Genomic DNA, 12,180 nt, shown 5'->3' with positions numbered 1-12,180 from the left:
CTACCCATCTCTCTCTAATATCTCTAGACAGTGAGATCAATCAACCAATGAAACTTTCGAAAAGAGATTGGACTCCCATCTGTCAGAAAGGGTGTAGGGTCTCCTGTTTGGGCTGGCGGTTAGACTAGATGACCTACAAGGTCCCTTCCAACTGATTGTTATCTGATCTCAAGTCTATCTCTACCTATCTCTCTCTAATCTGTCTCATCTATATCTACCTATCTCTCTTTAATCTATCCTATGTATCTAAATCTCTTACGTCTAGTTACCTATCTCTATGTATCTCTCTCTAATCTCTATCATCTCTTATCTACAATCTCTCTCTCCTCTCGTGTCACGGCTAAAAACCAATACAAAGAAGCCAGAGTCTTTTTATTTTCAATAATATATTTATTTTTTATTTTGTTTATTAAACTTATATGCCGCCGCGGAGGGCATCGGCCAAGGGAGAGAAAGGTGGCTCAGGAGGGACCACGAAGCCCATCTTCCACTCCGCTCTCCCCGTCGGCTGCCGCGCTGACAGAAAAGGGCGGGAACGCCCGGGCCCCTCCCCTCCTCCAACCTTCACCCCCACCAGCGCGAGCCGGGGCGGGGATCGGCGCCTGCGCGTCGTGTCCCGCGCCTGCGCAGTGCGCTCCGCCCGCCTCTCCCGCCCACCGCCTCGGCTGGCCTCCCTGGCGGCCTCGGGGCCTTTCTTCCCTCCTTCGAGGCGGGGCGGAGCCGGCCGGGAGGCTTCATTGTGCGTCCGGGCGCCGCCGCCGCCGCCGCCGCCAGCCAGGCCGGGCCTCCCTCTCCTCCTCCTCCTCCAGCTGCTTCTGCCCTTCCTCGTCCCCTCAGCTGCCGAGCAGAGCCGGCGCGCCGGCGCCTCAGTCGGGGTCCCTCCGCCGCCGCCGCCACCTCAGCAGCATGTCGGGCCGGTCGGTGCGGGCCGAGACCCGCAGCCGCGCCAAGGATGATATCAAGCGGGTGATGGCGGCCATCGAAAAAGTGCGCAAATGGTGAGGAAGGGGCTCGGGGGGCTGCGGGGGAGTCTCCGAGTCTCCCCACCACGGAAGACCCCCGACCCGCCTCAGAAGGGGCTCTTGTGGGCCTCGGGAGCGGCGACCCGGGGCTCTGGACTACAACTCCCATCGGCCCTTGGCCGGCTGCGAGGGACGATGGGAGTTGAAGTCCTGCTGTTTCTCCCCCCACTTTGGAAGCCCGGATTCCGCCTCCATTTGGGGCGGGAGGGGGGAGGTTTGTTTCTCTGTTCGTGCCCCCTTCTGAGCCGTTTTTTTGGGGGAGGGGATGCCCCCCCTCGTGGCGTGGCCCCACCCCCACCCCGGCCACGAATCCACGTGGCTTCCCCTCTGGTGGGAGCCCCTCCCCTCGCCTTGACCCTCCCTCCTGCCCAGCTGAGGGTCCAAGGGTCTTGCTCCCTGGGCCCTTCCTGAAGGTGCTGGACAGCAGTTGGGCGGCCTCTCAGGGACGGAGTAGCCGGGCCACAGTGGGCTCGCCAAGGGTCCCAGTGGAAGAGAAGGTCAGCAGCTCTCAGGGCTGAAAGGCCTGTGGGGTCCTTGGTGGGTTTCAGGCGGGCGTCTCCTGACCCGGCTAGGTCACATCATCAGTGCTAGAAGGTGGTGGGGGGGCTTTGTGGAGAGGAGGATGAGGAGGACTATGGGGGTCCTTAGTGCTTTCTGCACTTCTTGCTGACTGTCTCATGACCCAACTGGGTAATATCACCAGTGCTAGAAGGGAGTGGGGTATGTGGAGAGGAGGAAGGAGATGAGGAGGAAGAAGAAAAGGACTGTGGGGGCCTTGGTGGTTTCCTTGCAGACGTCTCCTGACCCGGCTAGGTCATATCAACAGTGCTAGGAGGGCGGAGGGTTGTGGAGAGGAGGATGAGGAGGACTATGGGGTCCTTAGTGCTCTCTGCGCTTCTTTTCTTGCTGACTGTCTCATGACCCAACTGGGTAATATCACCAGTGCTAGAAGGGAGTGGGGTATGTGGAGGATTGTGGGGTCCTTGTTGCTCTTTGAGCTTAGTGGTTTTCTTGCAGGCGTTTCATTATCCACCTAGGGAGCATCATCAGTGCAAGGGATTGTAGCGAACCTCACTCCTCTGCACTGATGATATTCCCTAGTTGGGTCATGAAATGTCTGTGAAACAACAACCACAGGACACCAAGGGCCCCACTTTATATAAAAGTTGTTTTTGGGGTGGGGTACCGCCCAGGTATATTGGGATATTCTCAGCTGCCAATGCTGAATAGTGAATGTGTGGTTTTCACCACGCAAGACATACTTTGTCATTAAGGTGTGACTTCGCTGTGTTCTCTAGAAGTTGTCCTGCTTCCTTCCATTGGTGTTCAGGATGCATTTCTCTGGTGTGTCCTGTTCCTTCTCCCACCCCTTTAATTGTTAGCTTAGGATATTCTTTAAAATGTCCAAAGTATTTATGATACAATATTCTTTTGAGAACTGCTTTGTTCTTTTAATTCTGTGCTTCAAGTCAAAACTTGCATTTCTTGTATTGTTCTGTTGATTTAAATTCTGAGCAGAACCAGAAAGAAGCTACTTGAATTTGTCTGATATAATTATATTTTTGTAACCTTAGTAAATCCATCCTTTTTTATTGAATGTTTGCAGCATGTAACAATTGCATGCTTTTGAGAAAGGTTGTGTGACTTTTATTGTGGAATTTTGTATGGCATAATTGAACATAATACAGTGAAATGGTTATTCAGACACAGTAAGCAATCATTGTGCAGTTTGGTCTTTCTGGATCAGATGACATCTTAAAATGTTCTTCAAGAGAAGTTTAAACAACTTCATTCAGTTGCATTATGCCTTTGCACAATCCATTCCAGTTCTTAAATTGCAATTTTTCTAGGTGATTGTTAAAAACAAGCAGATCTTGAAAGAAACACTTTCTCTTACAGAACAATTGATTACAGGTTTTTTAAAAAATATGTAATTTAATCGAGAGAGCAATCTATCTTGCGTTCTGCAAGGAATCAAGATGCCTTATCGCCCTCCCAATAGAGAAATTTCAAACAAGAAAAACAGACACTCAGTGAGCGTATTTAGAAACGAGAGAACTGATGCTTTGCTGGTTTTGCATGGCCCTTGATTCCCCGTGATAAAGGGAAGGAGAAAATACCCATCTTTCTTTCTGCTTAACAAACAAACCTGGAAAACTTTTGGCTAGTGTTTTCAGTTGCTATAGTAACTGAGCAGGTGATCCTAGTATAGTAGCTCATTCCTTCCAAAGGAGATTGTTGATGATCCTGACATTTGAAAAAAATTGTTCAAGCCAGTAATTTCTCTCTCTCTGCAGGGACCTTGGATTTATTTCTTCCTAATAAGTCAACCAAACTGTTCAGCTTGTCTTCTTGGAAGACAAAAGACCAGTTAGCTGCTTGTAAATGTATAACGATGAATTGATGAGAACATCAATGTTCCGATTTCGGTATTTTTTAGTGGAAATTTTGGCATGAAATTAAAAGCTACACCAAATTGCATTGAAAGTCTGTCTGTAGAAATGTGCTATTATGTTAAATAGCACAATAGAAGCCAACTTGTACCAAGTATTCCAGGCAATACAAAATGTGATTAAATCAGAACTGAAGAAGCCCATCCTTCAGGTTACTCAGAAATTCAAACATAAAATTGTGAACAATTTCGATTTCTGAAGTTGTGATATGGCATCATTTCGTTTTCTTACTGGACGTGATGAATTTTAAGTGTTTCCTGTGGTGGCTTATATTGATTTCTGTGTGTTTAGACATTTCCACGAGCATAATATAAGTCAGTGTGTACAATTTTCAAGATGAGGTTCAAGCACTGTAAGTGTTAGGATTGCTTGGATCAAAGCTGTATTTAGTTGCAATTAAAATTGCAGAGTGTTTGGGTCTATTTTTTTTGTAGGTGATGAATTTTCCATCTGTAATAATTAGAAAAATATTTTAATTACAGGTGGAGTGACGAGTTTATGGGTAATTCTTGTTCCCCCTCCAATTATTTTGATCAACTGGGTAGCAACGTAAAAGAGTTGGGGATTGTGCATATGCTAATTTTGTGGGGGGAAATCCTTGGGACTTGCTAATTAGTCTAGCTAGAGTTTGGGCTGTTGCCACTATTTCTTATTCACTTGGCAGAAGCAGTCCAAAATGTTTCATAGCTCCGGGGCTTGGGCTTTACAGATCCAAAATAAGATGATTGTTTCATAATTCCAGTCGTTCCCAGGGGAAAAGTTAAAGGCAATGGGTTTGAAAACAATACTGTATAACAGACAGCCTTCATGGGAAATATTTATATCTGGCAGCAGTTCACTTATCTGAAAATTTAGGAACCAAGAAACCATAAATTTTCTCATGTATTTTTTCCCAGTACCCTTCTACATGCTGATTGACAAAGCATGTGGTTTGATTACTTAGGATGGTGTATCAAGATCATTCTTTAAACTCTGATTGAACAGACCTAACTCCTCCTAAGCATCTAAAATTCATTTTAGACACTTACTTTAAACACTTGTCTATAGTGTGTTTTGAATTAAAACATGTGACAGAATATTCCTATTAAATACAGAAAACTACGGTCTGTATCATATATAAGGCAGAAATCCAGTTTGAAGAAGAAAGCCCTAATGCCTGTTTTGTCCTCTTCTAAAATGGAGCTTAATCATTAGGATGTATGTGATTTGTGTAATACCTGACACATTGCAACCATCAACAGGGAGATTTAATTTAAAACGAGCTGTGGGCTGGTCATGATGGCATGCTTTTGTTTGGCATCATCTCAGACAAAAATGATGCAGGCTTTGCTTTGTATGCATAGCCTGGAAGCCTGAAATATTGAAGCTTAGGACTTTACCACTGGTGGTCTAGGAAGTTGCCGAAGACCCGAAAAGTGAAGTGGTTGAATGTGTTAATAATGTTCTTCCATGGTGACTGGAAAACATACTGAGTGAACGCTGGCAACTTTGGATACCCAGAAGATTCCGCGGCCAATGTTTCTTTGAGATGTTGGATGGCTTGCTGTGTTTGCTTTAGATCAACTGTTGAGAGCAGATACATGTTGCTTCCTTCCTTGAGCTTCTGCTGCTACGAGAATTGGGAAGGCTTTCAGCAAAGTGGCTTCTTCAACACTTAATCTAGCCCAACCTCTGGCTGAATCCTACAGATTTACGGTGTCATCTTCACGGGGCTTGGTTAGATGGAAGATTTTTGGGGTCTTTTGGAAGGCGTTCTGTAGAGATTTCTTCTGGATCCGTGTGCATTTCTGGAGCTGAGTTTAGGGGGGCAGGGCGGTGCTGTACAGCCTTCTGTTTGCCAGATGGCTCTTTCCCCCTTTATTAGATTTATTTATCTGCTTAGCACATCGTGAAATGGGAATGTGAAGTCCTATCTTGCAAATATATTTTTTTTTACCCAGTGTAGATGCTGATTGGGCATATTTTGAAACATGTAAGTTTGATAATATACCAATATATCATCTGCAAACCCAACTGTACTGGGGAAGCTGTGTATTTAAGTCCTGTTGAAAGATCATGTTTAATATCTGATTAAATAATATTGATATGAGTGGTAGTTTGATCCAGGAAATTAGAAATCCTTAGCATTGTCTGTTAACATGTTTACACAAGAGATGTTTACCACGATTCACCTTGTGCCAGAGGTGAAAAATTGCTTTTATAAAGCAGAGCCGCTTGCATTAATGCACCTCTAATCTCCGAATTAGTATTTCAACAATACTGCTGTAGGTGATCTCTTAGAAAGACTCAGAAGTCCCTGATGGACTCTTTGTTGCTTCCTTCATTTTCCTGGATCAAAGAAATGTCCTTGAGTCTCATTTATTGGTCTTTGACAAAACCAAATAGTGTGGAAAGAAAAAGGTAATTTAGAAAGAGATGTAACTCTTTTTAAGCAATATATATATTTGCAGTTTAAATCCCTCCTGCTTTACGTCCTGTTTGCCTGCCCCTGTAGGCGTGAGGCTTATTCTGTGCCTTCTCTTTGTTGCCTGTGTTTTGCACAGAGGCTTTGAGACCATCCGTGTAACCAATATTTATAATTTTGCCACCTTCCAGGGAGAAGAAATGGGTGACAGTTGGCGACACATCCCTTAGGATCTACAAATGGGTGCCAATAACCGAGCCCAAAGTAGATGACGTAAGTATTTCATGATGCCCCCTTAGTATGAAAGTTTAGAGAAAATGATTATTTTGCCATCGTAAATAACAGTGTGTTTGAATGTTAAACGTCCTTTCCTAAAACCTTTGTCTTACGTGAAACTTTGCAGTGAGCCCTCGGTTCTCTTGATGGCAAAGGCCTTAGGAAAAGATTCCCTCTCCCCTTGTGGGAAGCCACACTTTTCAGCTCACCCTCAGCCTCTTGGGAATTGCCGGTTACATCATACGAAAGAGTTCAGCAACACCTGTCTTTACAGTTACCCTAGAACAGTAAACGTTACCGTGCACCTAGGCGCAGCTGTTGTGTTTCCACCCATCTCGCCTGCGGAGGTGCCCTCAAAGCGGGCATCCTTGGGGCCTGTCATCTGGCCATCTGCCTCTGATTTTGATGGCGTTCGCCCAGCCCTCCTGCTCCTATTTCTGAGCTCCCTTTCGATCGTCTGGGTTTTCTTTCCGCTCAGCAGGCTCGGTATATTGAGAGCGCGGTGCAGCTGGCACTTTCTCCTAGGAGACCAATTACGTCACCTTCTAATTGAAAGTGCTGCATCCTTTTTTCATCCGTGGTTTCTCTCCCTCCCTCCCCCCGCACAACGGATGCTATTGTCTTTCTCCGCTGCTTTATCTTTTGTAATGGTACTGGGGGGGACGGGGGGGGGGGCAGAAGCTGGCCCTTACGCATCCAGCAAGGTTTGTGGTTCTTTGTTGACCCAGTTACTATCACGACTAGCGTGGATATGAGTAAGTGGTATTAAAACCAGTGGACAAGACTTGACACAAATTCAGCCCGTCCTTCAGATCGTATCGCCATGTATAAAAACTTGCGAATGTCGTAAAATGAAGATGTAGAAAGAAACATAAGTGTGTGGGGGGGTATTCTTTGAAGCTGTGTGATGGATGATAGACGCTTAAAAAAAAAAGTTCCACCTTTCTGTTTCAAATCAAGTTTAAAAAGGCAGACAAAGTAGCCAGCCACAAGGTGGCTTAGACCACCAGCCCAGGGGTGACAGTTTGGAGGCTCAGGCTTCATGGGAAAAGGCCTCCCCTTCAGTGTAGCCCAAACTTACCGTCTTCCTCTCCCGCCTCTCAGAAAGCCAAGAACAAGAAAAAGGGCAAAGATGAAAAGTGCGGTTCTGAGGTGACGACCCCAGAAAACAGCTCGTCCCCTGGGATGATGGACATGCACGGTGAGTGGGGGAGGGGCGGGAGGGGGGACACGAGTGCCGAGGGCAGCCAGCACGACGGGAACACCAAGCCGGCCTTAGGAGCAATTTCAGGTTTAGCTTTGAAGAGCAGCAACTGACGAGGGGCAGAGTAAAAAGGCACCATCGAGGCCAACAAGTCTGCTGATAATTATGGCACTTTATTTTTCCATAGTGCGGTAATCCAAAAAAGCTGTTTATATAAACTAATAAATAAACATAGACTTTTATTTGGTCTTTTATGTAAATCTGTATCCCTGCATGTCTCCCCCCCCTCTCAAAAAAAAAAAGTATAAGTCCAGTCACCAGCATGATGAGAAATGGGGAATTAAACCCTCTGGGATCTGGCATCTTGTCCCTTGTGTGGCTCTATGAAATGAAATCGTGCTGATTTCATTTTGGGCCCTTTTAAAAATAAAAGTTTTTCAAATTTTCATGTCATCTAAGAGGCCGCTTTGAGATCCGGGGCGCCTATGTCCCTGGGAAGCCTCCAGTCTGATAAAGTTGAACCTGAAAAATTAAGATCTTTCTCCCTCCTGAAGCATGTGTTTAACATTTAAAGTGAATCATTACAGGTTGCCATGGTTACCCTCCGTTGAATCTGTAATTTTCCCACTCTTGGATGTCTCTCTGAGAGGACAAATGGGTGCAGTGGTAGCTTTTCTTATCCTCCTTTGGCAAGTGCCTGAGCGAATACTGTGCTGTCAGCATTCGTGCCCTGGACAATTTTCTTATCAGGGCTTACCTGTTGGAGTTCAGCTTCTGTAATCAAGCACCCTGGGCACTGAATGGCCCCGCATTTCTCCTTTAGTCACGCAAATTTGTGAAAGGCAGGGGGTATTTATTTCGGCAAGTGTTGGGTTGAAACCTCATCCCCTGGATTTCGGTGCGTGCTGATCTTCAGCCTCTTTCACTGAGCCAATTGCTCTTCTGTTTGCAGATGACAATAGCAACCAGAGCTCTATAGCTGATGCTTCTCCCATAAAGCAGGAGAACAGCAGCAACTCGAGTCCTGTGCCCGAGCAAAACTCAGCAGGGCAGGTAGACGGTCCTGGCTCAAAGTCAGACGATACTCCGACGGATGCAAAAGAAGAAGCTGGCTCAGAAGGTAACGATGGGGCTCCTGGGACTTCTTTTCCTACAAAGAGGTTGGTAGACAGGCCGCTCTCCGTTTTGTAGATGATCACCTCTTGGTGTTAACTCCCTACCTTTTAAAAGCAACCCTCACCTTCCTACCACACCAGAAACCGGTTCTCCATTTAATGCCTTCTTTATTCTTAAGAGACAACTGGTTGACCTTGTGTTCTTCATCAACTGGCTCACGGAAATTGCATCTGCTGAGCCACTGGAAGAGATCAAATATTGGGTTGTCCCTCTGACAATTACTTAGTTATCAGGTTGAAGAGCAAGCTGGACTTTTAAGGCCGGGAAATTTATTAAAAATGGAGTTTCACAACAGCTCTTTTCTCAACCATGGCAACTTTACCAAGCAGTTTCGTTTTCTTTTTCCTCCAAAAAATCTTGAAAGACACAACAGGAACTTTGTCCAGCATACAAATTTGTCATTATTATTGGGGCTTTGAATTCTGGATCACAAATTACCAGCTTGAAAAGGAGTTACATTCACACCTTGCATCTCTCCCACAAATTATTTGTGACACAGAAACACTGTCCAAATGTTTCCAAAGGGTTCTGAATCGGGCTGGTTGTCTTTCTTTCGCATTGTCTAAATTAAAATACTATACCTCCCTCTAGTGGTGGATCAAAAGTCTTTAATCAGCTGAATTCTATATAGTTCTGCTTTTTTTAAAAAAAAAATCTGGATAAGAAGTTCTGTGAGCGTTTATATTAGATGAAAAGTACAGCTTCAGCCTTTCAATTAAAAGTTATTTTAAATCAAGAACCTCTTTTTAAAGTGCTTAGCGCTTGCCATTGGTAATTTTTGTGTAATCTTCAAGAACAAAGCAAAACTGTCTGTCTTCAGAACTGCAGTGGCAGTAAAACTCAACCAAGTTCTCTGTAATGTCTCTTCAATCTGGTGATAGAAGCAAATTGAGAGCACCAGAAGGTCGAAGGATTTGAGAGCTGTTTTCTTGCCATTTTTTCCCCCCAGATGCATCTGATGAACAGAATTCACAGTCTTCAATGGAGAATTCCATCAATAGTTCAGAGAAAGTTGAAACGGAGCCTTCAGCGGAAAATGACACAACCACAGAGACATCTAAAAACTCTCAGGTAATGAAAAAGAAAATCCCTCCTCTTTTTTTATCCTGCTTTTCTGCGTCTCTTGTTTCAAAGTTAAGCTGTAATTCTAAATCCATGGAAGCCTGAGACAACCTCTTAGCTAATTTCAGGTCTTTGGATTGTTCATAGCCGACATGGAGTGTAAGTTTCAAGGATGTTCTCTTGATACACTTTGCAAAATTTTCAAAGATTTCTTTAAATACCCATCGTGATATAGGGAAAAGCCACACAAATGGCTGTGCACAATGATCTTCCCATGTGATATTGTACAGAAATAAATCCTGCAATTTGGAAAACTATAAAATTAATTGTGGTCACACCTTTTTAATAGTGGTGTTATTTTTGTCCTGAGATACAAAAAATAATCAGTTGATTTTATTCGTTGCTAATGCTAATACTTCTTCCCCCCCCCTTTTTTTTTTCCTCTTTCCCTGCATTAAGGACTCTGAAGGAGTGCCACCTCCTAAAAAGATGAAAGTGGAGGCTCCCTCTCAACAAAATATGGATGAAATATAAACTTTAGATTTTTCCTGGGCGGTTTTTATGTAAAGGTACATCAGTGGGCTAAATTGTCGAACAACTGTACATAAGCATCTTCTCTTGGACAAGGAGGGGACTCCTTTAAACTTTTCCAGGTTACCAGGCGAAAATCCAAGGAAAACCAAGCAAACGTTTAATCTCTTCAGACACTGAAAACTTTTTTTTTTCCCCCTGTGAAGCAAAACTGTTGAGCATTTAAGTTACTGTCTCTGAAATGGTTAGAGTAAACACTCAGGAGGGGTCGACGCACTGTTTCTAATGTCAGAATTACAATTATGCTGCTGATGTATTTTTTTCCCCATTCTCTATTTAACATTATAAGATATTTAAGAATGGTACAGGTCAGGTATTCTCTTCACATGTGAAGTTCACTGTTCTGATGTGATGTCTCTTGTTTTGGGGTTTGGGGTTTTTTTTTTTTTTTGTGTGTGTGTGTGTGTGTGCCTTGTGTCCCCAAAATGGAAAACAAAAGCAAAGCAAGGCTAATTTTGCAATTTCTCCTTTGCAAAGTGGCCTGTTTGTACAATGCCATACAAAATGTGTTCCGTTGTTTTTTTAAAACAAATATTCTGGTGCTTACTGTCCTGAAAAGAGATAACATGAGAGAAATTAAGAAGCCATTTTCACAGTTGGAGGACGGGTGGATCCTCACCAAGGATGCTTGATTTTCCTGTACCTCCAGGGCTCACTTCCTTTTTTGAATGCAACATTTCAAGGATAAATTTTCCTAAATAAGTAAACCTCTCCTGCACACTGTCTTGTGTGCCTCCCAAACTTTCTTGCTTTACAGACTTTTCGTAGTGGAATAATGCGTCTACAAGGCTGCCCGATGTAGCCTTCTTAAAATTGGTCGACTGGTTTCTGACGTTCACTTAAATTAGGGTTTATTTGGTTACAAAAGCAAATTATGCGTTTTAAGTGCTTGAATCCTTCTTGTGGCTTCGTTACAAATGGATGCACGCTGAATGGCAGGTGCAAATTCTGAATGGATCTATTCTCCGATCATTTTTAAAGATTGAACTGGATTTCACCGTTTTGTTCTTTCACGGGATGTTGACTGTTGTCCAACATTTGTGTACTTGAGGCTCCTTTGTCTCAGGATCTGCTTGTAAATACGGCTTTGTGATTTTCGGAATCTCTCGTTCAAACAGCTGTGTCCCCTGCACACTTGACTTGGCCACAGAAGCTGGTTTAATAGCAGCTGAAAAGGGCAGAACGACTTATACATTTGGGGTGCTTTTATGCCAGTTACCGGGGGCAAAATTCTTGTGAAATCAACGGATCTTCAGTCGCAGCAGATTTGCACTTTGTCATTTTCCAATGGGGCTACGTTGCGGCTGGACTTGCTTGATCACACACCGTGCTTTGCACACTTAAGGCCTGGATAAGCTCCTACAGCATCGTTGGGTAAGTGGGGGAATATTCTCTGCCTGTAGGAGAAATGCTTACAAAAAGTAAAAGGTGGCAAATGAGAACAAATGCCTTTCGTCAGGGCAACTATCAAACAGTTACGCCTAGCTTGCTATGAAATTAGTGGGTGGCTTTTTTTAAATAAGCTTCCAATCCAGACACTTCCCTTAATAATTGCTCGTTTGAAAAATATGTATTTCTGATTTCTCCGACGGTGAAAATGGCTTTAGTTTTGACTACTGTATTGCATTTGCAAATTATGAAGAAGAAGGAAAAAAGGGTTGGGCGAAGGGAAGGTGTCAATTCTGGCCTTCCATCAACTGTTTGTAGAGGCGTTAACTGCATAGAAAGAGGCCATGCATTCAAATTTGGGAAGATCTTCTCATTTTTGTGTTGAAATAAATATTTGCATCTCATCAAAATTAAATTTTTCTTGCAAATTATTCACGGCAGCAGTGTGCTCCTTAGAAAGTCTCTTCGTGCCCGGATCACAGATTCATTAACTATCCGAAAGAGACATTATTATTTGCACAATATACAGAATTAAATGCTAAAGTGATAACGTTTTTTTCCCCCTTTTCTCTCATTGGTGTATCTGCTTCAGACGTGGCGATG

At 43.8% G+C, this 12,180-nt stretch overlaps 1 protein-coding gene across 1 annotated transcript; it reads left to right on the top strand.

The window, feature by feature from the left end:
* Positions 1-634: 634 nt before the first annotated feature.
* On the top strand, positions 635-12,124 carry BCL7A (BAF chromatin remodeling complex subunit BCL7A). Its single transcript, XM_026719315.2, has 6 exons — positions 635-998; positions 6,071-6,152; positions 7,260-7,356; positions 8,312-8,479; positions 9,485-9,606; positions 10,057-12,124. The coding sequence occupies exons 1-6, from the start codon at positions 907-909 to the stop codon at positions 10,129-10,131; spliced, it is 636 nt and encodes a 211-aa protein (XP_026575100.1). The 5' UTR covers positions 635-906; the 3' UTR covers positions 10,132-12,124.
* Positions 12,125-12,180: the final 56 nt, after the last annotated feature.

Source organism: Pseudonaja textilis, chromosome 15 (assembly GCF_049901715.1).
Source record: "Pseudonaja textilis isolate UNSWEBS1 chromosome 15, rPseTex1.2, whole genome shotgun sequence".
NCBI classification, from domain to species: Eukaryota; Metazoa; Chordata; class Lepidosauria; order Squamata; family Elapidae; genus Pseudonaja; species Pseudonaja textilis.
Note: the sequence above shows the minus strand (reverse complement) of the source record. Positions and strands in the feature narration are given on the sequence as shown.

What these genes read in the sequence shown, in the direction of transcription:
- BCL7A (XM_026719315.2), top strand. Translation starts at nt 907, where the DNA reads ATGTCGGGCCGGTCGGTGCGGGCCGAGACCCGCAGCCGCGCCAAGGAT. An exon ending in ATCGAAAAAGTGCGCAAATG is followed by an intron (nt 999 to 6,070) that starts GTGAGGAAGGGG and finishes GCCACCTTCCAG; the next exon opens with GGAGAAGAAATGGGTGACAG. An exon ending in CCGAGCCCAAAGTAGATGAC is followed by an intron (nt 6,153 to 7,259) that starts GTAAGTATTTCA and finishes CCCGCCTCTCAG; the next exon opens with AAAGCCAAGAACAAGAAAAA.